The 20,557-nt window shown below is 41.8% G+C and overlaps 1 protein-coding gene across 7 annotated transcripts in view; it reads left to right on the plus strand.

Annotated features, from left to right (window-relative positions):
• The window catches only part of LOC122557672 (cadherin-related family member 2-like), a 156,600-nt gene that overhangs the window by 67,312 nt on the left and 68,731 nt on the right, over positions 1-20,557 (plus strand). For all 7 annotated transcript variants that reach the window (XM_043705509.1, XM_043705516.1, XM_043705533.1 and 4 more), the window contains 3 exons: positions 13,216-13,265; positions 15,311-15,471; positions 18,214-18,316. In XM_043705509.1, the coding sequence (XP_043561444.1) occupies positions 13,216-13,265; positions 15,311-15,471; positions 18,214-18,316 (314 nt within the window). The remainder of the gene's footprint in view (positions 1-13,215; positions 13,266-15,310; positions 15,472-18,213; positions 18,317-20,557) is intronic.

Consider the following 20,557-nt stretch of genomic DNA (forward strand, 5'->3'; position numbering starts at 1 on the left):
ACTATGGCAGTCCCAGTCTATGTTTGGAAAGTTAAAATCCCCTACCATAACCACTCTATTATCCTTACAGATGACTGAGATCTCCTGACAAATTTGTTTCTCAATTTCCCTCTGAGTATTAAGGGGTCTATAATACAATCACAATAAGGGGATTATCACTTTCTTATTTCTGAGTTCCCCCAACTAACTTCCCTGGATGTATTTCCAGCCTCAGTACAGCTGTAATGCTATCCCTTATCAAAAACGCCACTCCCCCATTTCTCTTGCCTCCCTTTCTATCTTTCCTGTAGCATTTATATCCTGGAACATTAAGCTGCCAGTCCTGTCCATCCCCGAGCCATGTTTCTGTAATTGTTACGATATCCCAGTCTCATGTTCCTAGCCATGCCCTGAGTTCATCTGCCTTCTCTGTTAGGCCTCTTGCATTGAAATAAATGCCATTTAATTTATCAGTCCGACCTTATTCTATGCTTTCTCCCTGTCTGCCCTGACTGTTTGACCCACCTTTGCTCGCAGATTGATCTCTTTCCTCACTATCTCCCTGGGTTCCCCCTCCCCCCACCCCACCCACCTTAGTAGTTTAAATCCTCCTGAGCAACTCTGGCAAATCTCCCTGCCAGTATATTTGTCCCCTTCCAATTCAGGTATAAATCCATCCTTCTTGCACTGGTAACTTCTACCCACAGAGGAGATTCCAATGATCCAAAAATGTGCATCCTTTGCCCATACACCAGCTCCTCAGCCATGCATTCATCTGCTCTATCCTCCTATTCCTGCCCTAACTAACTCATATCACCAGGAGTAATCCAGATATTACTACTTTTGAGGATGTCCTTTTCAAATTCCTGCCTAGCTCTCAATATTCTCCCTTCAGAATCTCATCCTTTTGCCTTCCTATGTCATTGGTTCCAATGTGTACAATGACCTCCTGCTGGTCCCTCTCCCCCTTGAGAACATTCTGCATCCTCTCTAAGACATTCTTGATCCTGGCACCAGGGAGGCAAAACACCACTCTGATTTTTCACTGCTGGCCACAGAAACATCTGTCTGAGCTTCAAATTAGAGAGTCCCTTAAGATAATTGATCACTTGGAACCTGACGTAACCCTCATTGCATTAGAGCCAGTCTTGATACAGAAACTTGGCTGTTTGTGCTATATTCTCATGAGAATCCATCACCGCCTACATTTTCTAAAACAGCATACTTGTTTGAAATGGGGATAGCCGCAGAAGACTCCTGCACTACGTGCCTACCTCTCTTACTTTCCTGGAGTTAACCCATCTATGTGACTGTATCTGCAACTTGTTTCCCTTCCTATAACCGCCATCCATCACATCCCCTTGCTCTTGTAAATTTCTCTTTGCTTCTTCCTGTCTCTCCAACTGATCCATTCGATATAATAGGATTCGCAACCAATGGCATTTATTGCATATATAATCCTCAGTAGCCCGTAAACTCTCCCGAAACTCCCACATCCAACAACAAGAGCACATCACTTTACTAAAGGCCATTTTTGTTTCTTTAAATCTACAGACCCAGAAAATAGCACAGTCTTATTCATTTACAAAACACTGCTCCAGGCTAACTAAATACTTATGGCTTATATTTTTAAGTTTAATCAAGAAGCATAGCTCAATAAAACATACAATCAAGAAAGAACACACTCTATTCACTACTGCAGACTTTCTGTGGGCCACACTTAAAAATATTCACTTATCTGTTTCTGTGCTGCGACCTCTCCCAAACAGGTTCTTCAAAGATTAGTTGTGAATTTCACATTTTTTAAATTTTCCTAGACGCACTCCGATGTCCAGTGATACATGAATTCAAACAGCAAAGGCAGTAACTGTGCAGGTTCACTGCTGTGTTAGTTATCAATGTGGGTTTCTTTTTCTCTCTTTCTCTCTCTCTCTCTCTCCTGTACTGACCTCACTATGTGCTGCCTTTGTCTGTTACTCTACCTTTTGAAAGTGCTGTAGTTCTGACTTTTTTTCTCCAAAGTTTCAAAACAATGCAACAGCATATAAAACAGTAATTGCTGTTCCTGGAATTTGAGGAAATCACCTCCAACACCTAAAATACCTCAAAGAAGGAGCAGCCTGTTACAGCCAGAAATTTTTCCATCTTGGATTACCCAGAATTTGCCCTTCATGTACATTTTTGTCTACTCCAAAAAATTGTGACTTCTTTGCTAGGTCTCTGCTATAGTGGAAAGGTCGTCTGTTTGAACTTAGTACTGACTTCAAATGATCTTGCTGCATTTGAGTTTCCTTCAGGTGTGAATCACACGCTAACTCGTTAAACCGGCCAGCAAAACTGGGTTCTTCTGGAATTGGATGTTGAACTTCTGCATCTGAGTTCTACCAGCTATTTATAAATGTGCACAAAACCTCCAGGAATTTGTGAAAATCCAGCATTGCCTGCCTAGAAACCTTATATTTCCCATGATTTTCATGGTCCTGAATAAATACTGGAGCCTCTTTCTGCACTTGTGATACTAGGGGGGAGAAAAATAGGATGTTGAGATAAATTCAAGACTCTGAGGATCAATGAGGAAGTAATGGAACATGCAATTGGTTGTACCTATATTCGTATCTCAGCCTGAAGATTTATGAGAGATGTTTGCAAGCTCCCAAAGGCAAAAGTGAGGGCTGCAGATGCTGAAATCCAGAGTTTAGATCAGAGTGGTGCTGGAAAAGCACAGCAGGTCAGGCAGCATCCGAGGAGCAGAAAAATCGATGTTTCGGGCAAAAGCCATTCATCAGGAATAGAGGATGATGAAGGGCTTTTGCCCAAAATGTCGATTTTCCTGCTCCTCGGATGCTGTCTGACATCCTGTGCTTTTCCAGCACCACTCTGATCTAAAAACTACAAGCTCCCATAGCCCAGTGTTGCAAGATAAGCCTACAGGTCTAATGTAGACTTAGCCACTGAATATTCCTTGGTTTAAATATCTTCAGGTCACTTATACTTCCCAAAAGAACTCTGGCTTCTGCCCAGGCTTCTTGCTGTCAGTGGAAGGTTGGAGATGATCTGTGGCTTTCTGCTGACATTCAATTTAATCACCACCTCATTGTATTTCCATAGCAACATTGGACACAAGGGACAAACTGGCAACTCATAACCACATTATGGATTGGCAACATTTATAATCATCACATTTATCATGCCCTCATTCATTTAGGCCCAAAGGATCCTTCCACATCTGACAGAGATTTTCCTGCACCTCCACACTCGTCATCTACTGTGTCCATTGCTCTCGATGTGGTCTCCTCTACATTGGGGAGACATGAGGCCTACTTGCAGAATGTTCAGAGAACATCTCCGGGACACACACATTAAACAACCCCACTGCCCTGTGGCCGGACACTTCAACTCCCCCTCCCACCCTGCCAAGTTCAAGCAGTTGCTTGAAGTTGCTGTCACATACTGACTGGTTAATGTTCAGCCTTTCCCAGCTCTCCAGCCTCTGGTTTCTTTTATATGGTTGAGGGAGAAAGAAGCCAATAATCCATAGAATTGTAGAAAAGTTACAGTGCAGAAAGAGGCAATTCAGCCCATCAGCCAGAAAAAGAGTTAGTCATTCATCTGAATCCAACATTCCAGTACCTGGTCCATGGCCTTGTAGGTTACAGCACGTCTCGTTCAGATCCAGCTACACCTTAAATGAGTTGAGGGTTCCAACTGCCAAAGCAGGCAGCAGTATCCTCACATCTCTGGAAAAGGGAGGCTGTGAAGAGGGGGAAGGAGCCAGGTACATTTTGTGGATGTGTCATTTTCTTCAGTGAATGAGATATTTTTAAAATTTGAATTAGTGTTATTGTCACATGCGAACAGTGAAAAGTCGACAAGTCGCCACTTGTGGCATCATTTTAGGTACAAAGGTACCTCGGTACAGATTCTTGAGTACAAATTCTTGGGAAAAAAATTAGAAAAATAAAGAACTAAGAAGTTCAGCATTACAGAACTTCAAAAGTATAAAATCATCGTAATAAGTTAGATGAATAAAGAAATAAAAGTTCAGAATAAAATTTCAGAAGTGTATCCCAGGAGTGTACAGCGACTAAGTTTTGTGTGGGTGAGGTGTCTTTTTTGGGCTCTGAGCTCCTGTATATGGTAATTTCATGGTTTTTTTTGTCTATGAGAATCAAATGTTTTTGTATTCAAGGTTGTGTGTTGTTGTATATGGTGGCTTGTATTTTCTTTACATTGGGAATGCCAATTATTTTGCACATAGGATTCTGCATGATTGTCATGTGATAAGTAATCAAAAACATACACAGTCAGCCCTGGCCAATTTTGCTTAGTATCCAAATCTCACAGTCCATAATGACTGTACAAACTCTGCAGTGAACTGTGCAGACTTAACTTGAAATATTGTCTCTGTCTCAGGAAACTGATTTCCATGCACCGTTCTCCCATTTCACATGGGTGCTACCTGCTGTTAATCAGAGACACAAACGAGACCAGATCATACAAAATGATCACCCCTAACATTTACTTTCCTGCAACAAGAAGTCTTTATCCAATGGCAGACATGTGTGTGTTGCTCCCCTGGGGAAATTCATATACTTTTACAGAGGAGTGCAGCCAGTAGCAGAAGAACAATGCAAGTTAAGTTATTTATGCTGTTGTAATGGTCTGGGACTCCTTAATGGCCTCTTTGGCATTCACCTGACTCTTATACATCGAGACTAAGGTAATCGATAGGCTATTGGGAAATTTGATCTCTAATTTCAAATACTTCTCAACTTTCGGAAAGTCTTTGATTAATCACAGCATTGTGTAATTGTACATTTATACTTTCTTCACTCCACATTTCTAATTTTTCTCAATTATATAGACAGTTAGTGCTATTATTTTTCATGCGTGTTTAACTTTAGGATGAAGCCATTAACTTAAAATTCCTGGACTTTGCATTGTGTTCTTTCATGTCAAATATTCAAGCCAAATTGTGGAAATGAATCCTTGCACTTGGCACCATTTATGGACTAGTAAACCTGTGTTGCTTCTCCCAGTGATCCTTAGCTCATTCTGCTACCTGCCATTTACTTTCTTACCTTCCAAGTAGGGAATACATTTACACAGAACCTTGGCTAGACCACACTTGGAGTTCTGTGAACAGTTTCATTCTTCATATATTGTAAAAACAATCTGGAAGTCCTGGAGGAAGTGCAGAAAAACATTACAACGTTGTTACCAGAACTGAGAAGGTTCAATTTGTACCATGGGAGGTTGAGCAGGCTGTAGCTCTTCATTCTGGAAAGGAGAAAGAAAAAGCAAAGCCAATCCAAGTCTTAGAAACATTCAAGAAATCCAATCTTTTGTTGTTTGGTTTAATGCCAACATCCATGAGTTTGAGTTTGAGACAGGCTGGTTGAAGAGAAGACTTTAGGCTTGGAGGTCTTTGGACGACTGTTTATTACATATGCAGACTAAACATACAATACATGCCATTCACTGATACATCAGGCTCAAATCTTATTGTTACATTATTGAAAGACAGTTCTTGGATTCTACACGCTTGGAGTCAACCCACCCGGTGCTTTTTATGTCCAGTGAAGAGCAGCTCCAGGACATCATTGCAAGGTTGCTCCAGTGTCTTAAAGCACTTACGCAGCACCCAGATTTCTGGGGTTCCCTCCACTTTACAAGTTATCCCCACATCTCCCCACTCCATTCCCACTGCATCAGAACATAAACTTAAAAGTTGCTTCTGTCAAAACATAGGATACAGAGGAGGCCATTCGGATCATTGTTTTTGTTTGGAAAAGTTCAGAAATAAGTCTGGCTCTCTTGCTATTTCTCCTTGGCCCTGCATTTTTTTTTACTTTAAATTAAAACATATCTTTAATGTCATGAAGGGGTTTTGATGGAGTGATTGTAGAGAAATGGGTCCTATTTGTAGGCGAGATCAGACAAGTGGGCTTGGTATAGTGAGGGGGGGAGAGTGTAGAGATGTTGGGCAATGGTGAGGCATAATTAAAAGACGCCAATACCAGATCAGGTCAAATTAGAAGAAATTCCTTGACACAGAATGTGAAATTTGTTACAAAGCAAAGTGACTGAAACAGTGATGGATTTAAGTAGATATTTATTGCATGTAAAGAGAAAACAATTGGGAAATGCAGAGGCAGAATGGGAAGGTATAAATGGAATGATTGGAATAGACCAGTATTTTTGCTGGCAAGTTTCTCTGATATGTATTCTGCCCAATTCCATGTGAATCTTTAAACCTCCCATTTTCCCACTTTAGAAGGTCTCTTTTGTCTGAATTCCTATATTCTGAAGTTAAATAACCACCCAGACTCACATTCAACTCCACTGTCCCGCCTGCTCAGTCAAAACAATAATCACACTGTGTCCATCATGACTGTCAAATTAAAATAAAATTGTATGTAGCCCATTTCAGCCTTTCAGAGCTTGAAGATAAAGTGCGATCATTAAAATTTTCTGCAGTTGATTGATTGCGGTCAGTGGCAATCCAGGGCCGATGAATGTGCTCTGACTGGTACTTGCTCAGATCTTGGGAAATACTTATGGACTCCATTTGACAAATGTGCAAATGGTGGGGAACGGATTTAATACACTAAGTAATCATAGGGGACCCTTAAGAACACAATCATCTTACTGGAATTTAAATGCAGACCACCAACTTCACAGAACTACATAACTCTGGCAGTTCCATTAAAGAAATCTGATTTTAATTAATTTGTGATAGAGTTTTAGTGATATTTTTAAACATACTATAGTAATGTGATGGGAATATATAGGAACTCATAGACCTTATAAACTTCTCTGTTTTACTATTCAGTTAGATCATGGTTGATCTGTCCATAAACACCATTTACGTCTACAGCTCTTGCGAATGTAACAAAACTCTCTTGATTATAATCTTGACGGTCTCAACTGATCCGGCATCTGCAGACATTTTGGAAAAGAGAGTTCTCCATGTATGCACACCGGCTCGTGCAAGTAACATAAACATCACGTAGGATTTTTCAGATGGCAGATTCTTTGCAGCCAAAGAGTTGATAGAATGATTCCCTTGAAACTTCAGAAGCCCCAAAAGTTACTTAACCTGGCAAAGTGCATTCATTGGCTGGAGGTGTGGATCTCAACCCTCACATGGGCTGACCTCCACCTGGGAGCTCTCAGGCCAATCAGATTGGCCAATAACTCTGTAGACCCAGCAGCAGCAGTGCCAACATTGGCCAGGACTGGGACTACAAGCAATCCATAGATTTAAAATTCCCAGAGCACATGACCAGGTAACTGGAGTCCCACAACAGGGAGGAGAGGAGAAGGGAGGGGAAAAGAGATGAAGCTCATTGGCAATGAGGGTCCTGATAGAGAGGCTGGTTGGAGGAGGATGCATTCCCATGGGGCAGAGTGTGCCCAGTGTGGAGATATCTGATTCACCACCTTCCTGCTTGAAGTCTGAGCAGGGAACCCTTGGGGATTCATTCAGCTCTGCACTCATTCTATCCCTTTCAAAATTGAAGTCAGGCAGTAAACAGCACTCAAGTAGCCAATAATAGACCTCAAGATCCTTAAATTGGCAGCCTGCCTGAGACTTTACCCACCCTCTATAAAATTATCAACAATGGAGCTGGGGACAGTGGGAAGACAATTGGGCTTCCTGTTTGTAAACCCACCATAGGGGGACCGTAAGATCTTGCCCCAGTTCATTTCCTAAAAATAAAGCAAGCAGTAACATAAAATGGAATGAACAAATTTAGCTTTTTAAAAATATATACTAATTGTTATAACTTTACAGAATCAGTTACTACAAGAAAGTGATAAAAGATATTATTTGAAGTCGACTTGCAACAGACGTTTTTTAAACCAAATAAACTTGAGTATAGGTGCCCTTCAGGATAAGTACCTCAGAATGTTACTATGGGCTTTTTCATTCATTTATTCCTATTCATTCATGGGATTTGGGTATCACTGGCTAGCCAGCATTTTAGCCTGTGTCTAGTTGCCCTTGAGAAAGTGGTGATGAGTTAGTTTTTTGAACCGCTGCAATCCATATGATGCAGTTAGCCCCACAATATCATTGGGAAGGAAATTCCAGGATTTTGACCAATTGATACAAAAGGAAGACTGCTATATTTCCAAGTCAAAATGGTGAGTAGTTTTGGCTGGAGGGAGGAGGTTATCTTGCAGGTGGTGGTGTGTCTATGTATCTGTTGCCCTCGTCCTTCTAAATGAAAGTTGTCATGGGTTTTGAAGATGTTGTCTAAGGATCTTTGGTGAATTTCTGCAGTGCATCTTGTAGTTGGTAGATGCTGCAGCTATTGATGGTCGGTGATAGAGGGAGTGGATGTTTGTGGATGTGCTGCCAGTCAAGTGGTTTGCTTTCTCCTGGATGATGTCAAGCTTCTTCAGTGTTGGTGGAGTTATCTAAGCAAGTGGGGAGGACTGTGGAGAGTAATCCATCATATTCCTGATTCGTGCCTTCTAGATAGGGGACAGACTTTGGGGAGTCAAGCTCATTGCAAGATTCCCAGCATCTGATTGCTCTTGTAGCCACAGTATTTATATGACAGGTCCAGTTCAGCCTCTGATCAAAGGTAACTCCCAGAATGTTGATAGTGGAGGATTCAGTGATGATAATGCCATTGACTGTCAAGGCAATTCTCTCTTGTTGGAAATGGTCTTTTCCTGTTACTTGTGTGGCATGAATATTATTTGCTGCTTGCTCCATTCCAATGATATCCCTCATCCAAATCTATTCCCACCTTATAAAGGATTGTTCCTGGAGTAACACAGTACTGAGTGGCTGTCTGCCCTGAGATAGGCACCCTTGCACCCTCACGTGGATGCTCTGTGCCTGGGTAAGCACTGGTATTCTGGAGCTGCCTGCTCATTGATGGATACAATCTGAACATGTTAGAGAAGGTCAATCTCTGAAAGGGACCTGAAGGTCCTAATGGAGGGTATGGTATGAAGGAGGAGTGTTCTCTTCCCAAAGGAGCAGCAGGGAATGAGGTTACTGAGGCGTCAGTGGAAGTATCACAAGGCTGCCTACTGTACCCCTCACCCAGCTGAGATGCTGACACCTCAGTGGAATGTTAATCTGGTGAGAACTCCACTGTGACAGCTCTGCAGCTGTTGAAAGAACAAATGTCCCTGGCCACCGGCACTCAGAGGACTACCAGAGAAAGCGCTCTCCGAGTTTCCACTACCAGAGACTGTGGGCACATGAACAGGGAGGAACAGGAGCAGCAGGCATGTGGGATGCAATAGTCTTTACTGCTCAGAGGCTGCAGCAATGTACCAAATAATGCGATCATCCATCTGCCTCCAATGACAGATTGGGACTGTCACGGAGAGCCAGGTCCAGTACCCTTGGGGTCTGCTAGAGTGGCACACACACCTGTAGTACATCACCCATCACTCTGTTGATCCCAGGACCAAAGATATAGTGACGGTTGGCAAGAAATCCAGATGCCTCTTCCTCACAAACAGACAGGGCAGTGCCAGGCTTCACCTAGAAAGAGAAAGTAGAAAATACATTGAGGATAGTTTGATGTCATGAGCTATATTGCACAGTAGGTGAAGTCTCTACAGTTGTTTGTTTGCATGTGTGTGTCACCCCAAATGTAAGTGTGTCACCATGTTCCTTAATGACACCATTGTCCCCTAGCCTACAACATCCCCATTCTTTCGATGATCTCTGTGTCCAAATGTGAATGAAGTGGTTACACAAGGAGCCAATACATTAGATTCGCCAGGGATTCGATCCCTGCAGGTCTGTATCCTGTACAGTGCATGATCTGTTTACAATGTTGTTTCCTTAGTGTGGTCTTAGTGAGGGTCCTGCAAACCCCACCCCGTAGGGTGGGACATTTACCCCACCCACTTGGGATGTGGTAGCAGCCATTTCCTTTCCCATTTTGTACTATCGATTTCCAACACAATGGAAGACTTCAGTGAATGCTCTTTGGTCTGTGGATTGGTGAGATGCCATGATGTTCACAAGGAGACGGCAAAGGTTGATGCCAATGTCTGTGGATGAGGAGCATGCGCAGTTGTTGGCCATGGATTGTGCCTGAGAGACTCATTGGTACTGAGCATCACAGAGGCTGCTTGCAGCCAGAGGGGAACTGAAGTCATCAGGTACTCACATTGACTTCCATGTTGAGAATTCTTAACATCTAGCTTCATAGAATCCCCACAGTGTGGAAACGGGCCATTTAGCCCAACATGTCCACACCAAACCACAAAAGAGTAACCCACCCAGACCAATTCCCCTACCCTACTACTCTAAATTTCCCCTGACTAATGCATCTAACCTACACATCCCTGAACACTATGGGCAATTTAGCATGGCCAATTCACCTAACCTGCACATCTTTCAATAGTGGGAGGAAACTGGAGCACCGGCAGAAACTCACAAAGGCACGGGGAGAGCATGGAAACTCCATATTCTTAATGTGAGAAGACAGTGATTTAAAAAACACATAAGAGGCTTTTTTTTTTACACAGAGGGTGGATCGAGAGTGGAATGAACTTTCTGAGGAAGTTGTGAATGAAGGTACAATTACAACACTTAAAAGACATTTGGATGGATACATGAATAGGAAAGGTTTGGAGGGATATGGACCAGGAGCAGGAAGTTTAATTTGGGATTGTGTTCAGCATGGACAGGTTGGACCAAAGAGTCTGTTTCCGTGAGACTTTATCGACTCTGTGAGTTACATTTTAAGACATAGCAAGACCAGAAGTCAGTGTTGGACATTGAGGATGTGTCAAGGGGTGAACTCAAACAATGTTATTTTTTTGTTTCCATCTTAGAATGTAAAAAATTCAATGCACTGCACCTTAACTGTGTTTCTACACACTGTACAGGTTTGGGGATAATAGATCCTGAAATAACCCAGGGTGGGGAGAGTAACAAGTGAATTTGCATTTAATCGAGACTTGATCCTGCTCACACTCGAGTCTGCTGCTCCACCTTGTCTTGCCCACCATTAACCATTTCAGGCCTGCAGTGGACAGAGTTCTGGGGAGGAAGGGGGATTTTGCTGGCTATTTATCAGTATGGTGTAAAGATTGATCAAAAAGCCCATCTATTCTGCCAACGATAGCTTTGACTATGCAATATTATATGAACATACCATACTCGTGTCCATCTCCTTGTTAACAAATTGCTTACTGCCGTGAATACTACACAGTGCCTCTTTTAGTCGAGAAGTACCTGCTCTTCAACATTCTAGGATGTTGAGAGAAAGAGGGTAAGAAGAATGGCTTCTCCCTCTTGTGGTTGACCTGTTCCCCTGCCATTGTGCAGAATGTCAATCTTGCTGAATGTGCAGTGGAACTGAAAACAGACAGCTGCATTGGAAGTAATTTGCAAAATCTGGTGAAGTGCTGCTAAGGGCTACTCTACACTGGATCATTTCCATATGCAGTGGACAGTTTCTTGGCATTCTGCATACACTTCGTTTGTGTTCAGAGCTTTCCAAACTGTTTTCACAATATTGATAAATTGCAAGGAAAAGACCAGACATCAGAGAATGAGAAACAAAAGCACAAAATGCTGGAAACACTCAGTGAGTCAGTCAGCATTTGTGAAGAGGACAGATGAGTTTGTACTTCAAATCCTTTCTCAAAACTGGAAGAAATTATAGATGAAAGGATGAAAACAATGGGAAAGAAAAAGGAAAACACAGAGAATATGTTAGGTGCTTAAATGGAAAGTAGGAAATAATTAAATTGCTCTGGCGTTATGCAGGATGAATGAGGTGTGTTTTCCTGCTGAATGCTTTAAGTTAAACATTTCTAGGTGATCTTTCAGGATTGCTTTCGATTTCCTTTTTGCAAAAAGTTTTTTTTATTTAGGTTATTGATTCTTTTCTAACAACCTTCTGCATTTGAATGAAGCTTGTGCATTCAAAGTGTTCCTTATTGTCTCCGTGCAAGCACCTCCCTTGGGTATTGATAACAACACTGCTGTTCCCACGAAAAGATCCATTGCTATTTGGCAAAATGTTATTTGTTCAAACCAGACTGGCAGAATCTGTTGGCTTTTTGTCTCTTTCTGGACACCATCTTGTGTCTTTATTATCAGGAACATACAATGTCAGATTCATTTGCATTTGTTAGCATATATTGTAATACACAAAGAAGCTCATTGGGATAATAGATCCACATAACAAGAACTAGCTTGTCTTAATTTGCTGCCCACTGTGATGTAAGTGAATTATTACCACAAATGACTGTCTTTATACGTCTGTAGTGTCTGTAGACTATTAGTACCCACACAATGTTTAAGGAACTGCAACAAGACTTTGGTATAATATTTTTGTAAAGAATGTTATCAATTTAAGAAGGATTAATAATATGAAATGGAAAATATATATTTGACTTGGTCATTATTAACTTGTTTTGTTATTCAATTATGTAAATTTTCACAGTTTTTCTGATTTTCCAGTTATAGTTCATCACATTATGGGTCGGGGATTCCAGAACTAGAGGGCATTGGTTTAGGGTGAGGGGAAAGATATAAAAGAGACCTAAGGGACAACATTTTCACACAGGAGTTATATAAAATGTAATGAGCTGCCAGAGGAAGTGATGGAGGCTGTACAATTGCAACAGTTAAGAGGCATTTGGATGGGTATATGAATAGGAAGGGTTTGAAGGGATATGGGCCGGGTGCTGGCAGGTGGGACTAGATTGGGTTGGGATATCTGGTCGGCATGGACACGTTGGACCGAAGGATCTGTTTCCATGCTGTACATCTCTATGACATTAGGACACTTGTCCCATATGAAAGAAATTCTAGATTTTTTTTAATCAAACTGTTCAGAGATGTTATTACACACATCTGGAGGGTGAGGCTTAAAATCTTGGCCTCCTTACTCACAGGTAGGGATACTACCACAGCAGCTCTTCATTTTACTCTTTTGTCCTTCATTTTTGTTCTGAACAACCTGTTCACATATCATTTTACAACTCTGGAGCAGGTGGGACTTGAACCCAGATCTAGGGGTATGGACTCTACCACTGTGCCACAAGAGCCCAATGAAAGAAATTCTAATTTGTTCAAGTGAATGTATCAATTATTTTAAAAATGTGTTAAAAAGCTGAGTGATTTAAATCGACACTTGCACTTCTTTAAAATAATTTAATCAAAGTATTGCTAAAAATAAAAGTATTATTAATGGAGGAATTTAATAGCTGATTCTGGTTTCTCTCCAGTTGTTCTATCTGAATTTATCATTGATGGGTTAGAGATTGCGGCGTTTGAGGTAAGATGCTTCAACTTTCGTTAGCTTTGGATATTTTGCTTGAGCCGAGGGGCTGAACTTTGGCAATGAGTGTGGATACTTCAGGCCAGGAAATTTCCAGACCCACTTTGATGAAAATGCTATTTCTGTTTCATTGGGGTAGGGGTGAGTGGGCTGTGGGATAGACTCTAGGCCATCATGGGGTTGAGCAAAGGCACTGGGAACTGAATTTCACATTCTCCACCACAGGATGGGAAATAGAAGTCAGGACTGTTTTCGGCATCAAACCTGCCCTGCTTTTCTAGGACTTAATCCCAGTTGTTTTAAGATTTGGTAGATTCTCAGACCATTGCCCTCACATACCCTCACTCCCACCCATTCCCTATGTGCTTTCATACCTTCCATGCCAACTCACCCAAACCTAATGCCCCTTATATCCACCATGCCAAGTCCATGATTACTCATGCAGTAACTAGCATGGGCAGACTTCAGGAGTTATATAAAATTGAAAGAAATACATTTCTAATGACTGTAGACATCTCTCACTTGTACATAGACATAGAGATAGAAACATAGAGACATACAGCACGGAAACAGACCCTTTGATCCAACTCATCCATGCCAACCAGATATCCTATCCTAATCTAGTCCCATTTGGCAGCATGTGGCCTATATCCCTCTAAACCCTTGCTATTCATACACCCATTCAGATGTCCATTAAATGCTGTAATTGTACCAGCCTCCATCACTTCCTCTGGCAGCTCATTCTATACACGCACCACCCTCTGTGTGAAAAAGTTGCCCCTTATGTCCCTTTCAACATTTTTGTGTCTCACCCTAAACCTTTGTCCACTAGTTCTGGAGACATGGGAAAAAATAAGAATTCCTGCCCATTAGGCCTATTCGTAGCTTTTAAATCTCTTCAAGTGGTTAAAGAAATAAATAAGCGACCATCAAAAACAGTTAATGTTTTAATAAACTGTTTAATTCTACCAGTGACAATGGAAGGCTGGTGCTGGAAGGGGAGATCTGGCAGCTGAGATACAGTGGGCTGATTTCAGACTAGGAAGTGCTAGCCTCCCTTCCATACCTCCTGGTTTAAGGAGGCAGCTCATCACCACCTTCTCAAAAGAATTTAGGAGTGGTAGCTCTGTAGCGATGCCCACATCCTGTGAATTAAATAAAAAGAAAAAGCATTCTCCTTGTTCTCTTGTACCCAGACCACACCCCATGCTATACGTACCCCATTGACAAGACCCCTGACACCAAATGTACCTGAGCTCCTCAGCACTGGGGGCTGCATTTATTCTCAGCAGTGGCCACCCCTTTTAGAGTGGGGGCATTCTACTCGAGATGCAGGGAGAAGCCTCATCGTAAAACAATCGATAATGCTTCTGGTCTTAAAGGAGTGGGTGTGTGGAATTGTGGGGTCGGATCCCCCTAATCTTTGAAATGGGGTGCTGGGGAACACAACTCCCTGAAAAGATCCAGTCTTTGAGACCCTCTATTGATGAAAACCTTCTTCACACTATTCATCTTCTAGAAGAGAGGAACTAGCCAATGGGATTCGGACCCATGCTGAAGGGAAATGCTGCTCCTTATATATTTTATTCAAACAATTTAGCATTTGGACCCAATTTAACAATTTCTTATTGAGATCCTATAGCCAAAACAAAATTGGCCCATTGGCTCCATTTGATCCACCTCAGAGTAATTCTGTGGGTTTGTTAGTATTTCATGTAATGTGCACCTATCAAGTTTCATTATTCAAACAGAAATCAGATAGTGGCCTTGGAAGTGAGCAATATAGATTTATGTTTTTAATAAAACTAAAGACCACTTGTAGGTGATTAATTATATGTGAGTCATTGCTGCCTGCACATTTCCCTTTGTCCCAGTTATGTGCATCCAATCTTTTTAATGTGTACATGCGGATGTATTGAACTTCAGTGCTGATATATCTGTCTCCTCATAGCAAAGCTTCAACTGCTGTAAATTACATATATAGATGTCAATCAGATGCATGAGTAATTTAACGATTTTGACGTTTCCATGTGCATATTTAGGCCACTGACTATGATGTTGGGAAGAATGGCATTATTACATTCTGCATTGTGGAAGTCATTTTCTCCACAACGGATGCACTACCAATAAACAAAACAGCGGCAGAATCTTTTTATATTCAAACCTCTTTAAACAGTGAGCACCTCTGGCAGGGCAGTCTACGGTAAGTAATACTGTGCTTGGATTTTTGATGTTATCAGTGAGGGGGCATAAAACTAACTGGCGGGGGAAATCACAATCCATGATATTGATATCCAAACATGACTGGCCTGACTTTCAGGCCCTCCTATTAACCACTCGCCCCCCTGAGAATGGGCAGGTTGGTGCGTCCAAATGTCAGTAACATGGCACTCACCAGGGGCATATGCTGCGCACACACCCCTGCCAATTTAACAGATGTGCTTTCAGTGACCTCATTCAGATTCAAAGGCAGAGGTTCAACATGTAGCCCACGCCAATATTAGCCCCTAGTTATTAGCATCCAGCTTCTGCTGACATTGAAGTAAGATGTGGGAGTGCAAGCTATTTGTAGAAGGCCTAAGGGTTTGTTAATGGCCTGCACCTTGTGTAACCTCTTGCCCTGAGTTACAATGGGGATTTAATCAGTTTGTAAGAAATACCTTGGCTCTCTCTTTTAATTGTGTCAGCTATACACTCAAGTTAGAAAAATCAGACTAAGAGATTTCGATCGAGAGTATCAATTGAGCAGACTTGATGGGCCGAATGGCTTACTTCTCCTCTTTTGTCTTACTGTCTATTTGCTCCATCACCAATAGCACACAGTACAACATTGTGCTGTTGGATTAAATCAATTTGTCAGTGAATACTTCTTGCAATGTATTAGAAAAACCTTTCAATAAACCTCACTACACCCTAATTACCTAATGAACAATTTGAATACTAGTTTTTGCAAAGCAAGAAATAAAGATTAGCAACAAAAATGGCAACATATTGCATTTATATTGCACTTTGCATAGAATTACATGCAGCACAGAAACTGGTCACATGGTCCAACTAGCCATTCCAACTGCATCATCTCAACCTTTCAGTCAATCTTTCTGTTTCTTTTCCTTCCTGAATGCATCAAACTTCTATTAAAGTAAATAAAAATAATTTATATTACAAATTTTGAATAGCCCGCAATTAATTTTTATTGCAATTTTTAAGTATTGTAAATCTGCTGTTGAGATTCTGTTTTAAACTGTAAATCTTGGGAGCAGTAGCATTTGAGATAGCTTTGATCTTGTGCAAATGACAGTTTTATTTTATCCTTTACTACTGACAAATTTGGGTTTCTGCAGAAGCTGAAACTGGAGAGTCTCAATCGCATCCTGTCGTAGCGAAGTGCACATTCTTAATCAATTTTTCTACTGAAAGAAATTTGTCTTTGTTTACTATCTGGATTTATGACCTTTCCATTATACACCAAGCCAAGGCAATTCACAAGAGGGTCACTAAAGAATATTTAACACTGATCCACATAAGAAACTATTAGGACAGGCGGTCAACGACTTAAGGCTGGATAGTACATGCCCCCTCTGTTTTTGGTAGGATGGGTGGAAATATAATATTGATTAGGTAGCTAGCCCATCCACTTCCCACTCATCCCATCTTAGGGAATGGACATTGTCATCCACCCACTGATTGCAAATAAATAGTTAAAAGCTTATTTAAAAGCTCAATTGACAATATGACACTATTTATACAATAAAATGATTGGTGTGAGCAGGCTGGCAGGAGTGGGATCTTTCTTTGAAAACAGTGGGAAGGAGGGGATGCTATTTTCAGGGTGAAGCTCTTTAAACCAGCACCATTCCCCCCAACCTCCTTCCTGGCTGCAAAGTGATATGCCTCCCGCCAATCCATTCCCACCTTCCTGGGATGCCATGAAAAACCTGGCCCAAAGGTACATGCCAGTGTCCTTCAGCTCAGGATCCACTGGGCCTTCTTTGTGTGACTGTCTGTTCCCCCTGGCAGCACACTGTGAGGAGCTCTGGCACAGGCTGGACTACAGGAGCTAACGGCTGATCAAATTGACTGGCAGCTTGAAAGGGTAGAATTTCTGCCCAATGAGGGGTGAAATTGTACCTGCCCACAGCCCGTTATTACTGTGAGGTTGGAATTTCTGGGCCAGTCAGTCGTCTGTAGACCTTTTTCTAGGGGTTGCCATCCAAAGGCCCCCGAATTCTCAGGAATTTTTGGGCCTTGGTTTTTAAGGAAATTGTTGAAGAGCTAAAGACAAGAAGAGTTTAAGGAAGGGATTTCCCAGGCGCAATGCCCATATTGTCATCTGTCAGGTACACAGATCGAGTGTACCTGACAATTGTGATACTTACATACTTAGACTTAGTGGACCAATGGACAACAATAGAGTGACATGATGGTTCAGTGGTTGGCAATGCTGCCTCACGTACCAGGGATCCAGGTTCGATTCCAACCTTGGGTGACTGTCTATGTGGAGTTTGCATGTTCTCCCTGTGTCTGCATGGGTTTGCTCCAGTTTCCTCCTATAGTCCAAAGATGTGCAGGGTGCATGAATTTCCCTTGCTAAATTGCCCATTGTGTTCAGGGATGTGTAGGCTAGGTGCATTAGTCAGGGGAAATGGGTGTAGATGGGATACTCTTCAGAGGGTCAGGGTGCACTTGTTGGGCCAAATGTCCTGTTTCCACACTGTAGCACTTCTATGAAGACTCTGGCTATTAGCCTTAGTCCATTGCAATACCCTTCCCTCCAACCTGAGTCACGTTCTTGAAGGTCCTTCTTAAATGGACTTTGTTGCATCTTCCTTGGCCCTCCCCATGTATGATTTTCCCATCTGCTGGTGTCCGATGGACTGTACAACCAGGAGGCAGAATAGTGGCCTTCCAGTCTTAGCAATTGTTTGTGTTGTTGTTTTATTTCAAGAATAAAAAATCATTTGGACTTTACACGGAAGGGAGGCTGGAAGGTAAAGGTTGCTGCCATTGATGGAGGATTACCCAGCAACAGTGTTCATCACCTATTAGAAGTAAGTCTGTATTTCACTACAATGTTTTGTCTTTTGCACTTTGAATCTTGGAATTGAAAGTAGGTGATGTGTGATGATAATTATGGGAGGTGATTTTCTTTTTGTCTGAGGATCGTGCAAGTCTGTTCATCAAGATTTCTGCAGTTTGACATTTCTTCCAACATTTTAAATTCTGTCTTTTCCAGTCACATTATCCCACCATTAAGAATTTCTTGAGAACTTCTCCCTATCCCCATCACCTCAAAAGGTATGCTCGCAGACTTTGAAAAATTCAGGAGATTGTCCATGCAATTAGGGACACGAATCATGCACCCTTACCCTTTCCTATTTCTTATTTACTTGTTGGTCCTCAATGACACCACGCAAAAATAGCAGGGTCCACACCTTCACTAAGAGTCTGTAACTCCAGGTCATTACTACCCTCTCTCTGCTGTGTCACAGAGTGCTTGTCTGACACTCAAGCAATACAAATTCCTGCACTTATTCAAAATGCATTGTAGTTCTGGATCCAGAGGTCCAACCCTCATTTCCAATAACCTTCTTTTTGTTGGAAGAGAAACAGTAGCAGGAAAAAACTCACACAACACAAACTCAGCTAGCCCATAGTGAACACAGTGCTGAGTTCAAACAGACCGAATCTTTGTTGGACCACAGACCATATCCCGCAGTTAGAAATTTTTAGAGTAGACAATCATTTATATAAATGATTTGGATGTGAATACAGGAGGTATAGTTAGTAAGTTTGCAGATAGAAGGTGAGTGGACAGTGAAGAAGGTTACCTCACAATACAACAGGACCTTGATCAGATGAGCTGATGGGCCAAGGAATGGCAGATAGAGTTTTAGATAAATGTGAGGTGCTGCACTTTGGAAAGGCAAATCAGAGCAGGACTTATACACTAAATAATAAGGTCCTGGGGAGTGTTGCTGAACAAAGAGACCCTGGAGTGCAGGTTCATAATTACTTGGAAGTGGAGTCGCAGTAGACAGGATAGAGAAGAAGGCACTTGGTATGCTTTCCTTTATTGGTCAGAGCATTGAGTATAGGAGTTGGGGGTCATGCTGCAGCTGTAGAGAACATTGACTGGGCCTCTTTTGGAATACTGCGTGCAATTCTGGTCTCCCTGCTATAGAAAGAAAATTGTGAAACTTGAAAGAATTGAGAAAAGATTTACAAGGCAGTTGCTAGGGTTGGAGGGTTTGAGTTACAAGGGAGAGGCTAAGTAGACTGGGGTTATTTTCCCTGAAGGGTCAGAGGCTGAGAAGTGACCTTATAGAACTTTATAAAATCATGAGGGGCATGGATGGGGTAAATAGACAAGGTCTTTTCCCTCGGGTAGGTGAGTCCAGAACTAGAGGGCATATATTTAGGGTGAGAGGGGAAAAATTTAAAGGGACCTAAACGGCAACTTTTTCACACAGAGGGTGATGCGTGTATGGAATGAGCTGCCAGAGGAAGTGGTAGAGGCTGATACAGTTACAAAATTTAAAAGACATCTGGGATGTGTATAGGAAAGGTTTAGAGGGATATTAGCCAAATGCTGGCAAATAGGACTAGATTAATTTAGGATATCTGATCGACATGAACGAGTTGGACAGAAGGATCTGTTTTTGTGCTGTACATCTCAGTGACTCTATGACTCTAAGTACTTTAAAGGGTGATAAAGTATGTGAAATTGTTAAGCTGTCTGGTAATGTAAATAGCCAGCATTTTAAATTTTTGAAATGAAAAGCATGTTGAAATACTTTCACCAAGGCAGGTATTGAGTCAGCAAGTCACCCTTTATTTACACTTGCAGAGTGCATGATACTGACCAAGCGAGCACAGAGCCAGTTTCTAGAGTGAGCAAAATCTCTGACTCTCCTGTTTAAACCTGTCAGCCAGAGCTCCCTAATTAGATTGGTTTAAAATCCCCAATCAGGGAACTCATACTCTATGAGGACCACTGGGCTGACCTCATTACAATAACTACACCTGTCTGTATCTGAGTGAAGAAGTTTCTCCTCATCTCTATCCTAAATAACCTACCCCTTATTTTTAAGCTGTGTCCTCTGGTTCGGGACTCACCCATCAGCGGAAACATGTTTCCTGCCTCCAGAGTGTCCAATCCTTTCATAATCTTATATGTCTCAATCAGATCCCCTCTCAGTCATCTAAACTCAAGGGTATACAAGCCCAGTCGCTCCAATCTTTCAACATAAGATAGTCCTGCCATTCCAGGAATTGACCTCGTGAACCTA

This window comes from Chiloscyllium plagiosum, chromosome 2, assembly GCF_004010195.1.
Source record: "Chiloscyllium plagiosum isolate BGI_BamShark_2017 chromosome 2, ASM401019v2, whole genome shotgun sequence".
Taxonomy (NCBI): Eukaryota; Metazoa; Chordata; class Chondrichthyes; order Orectolobiformes; family Hemiscylliidae; genus Chiloscyllium; species Chiloscyllium plagiosum.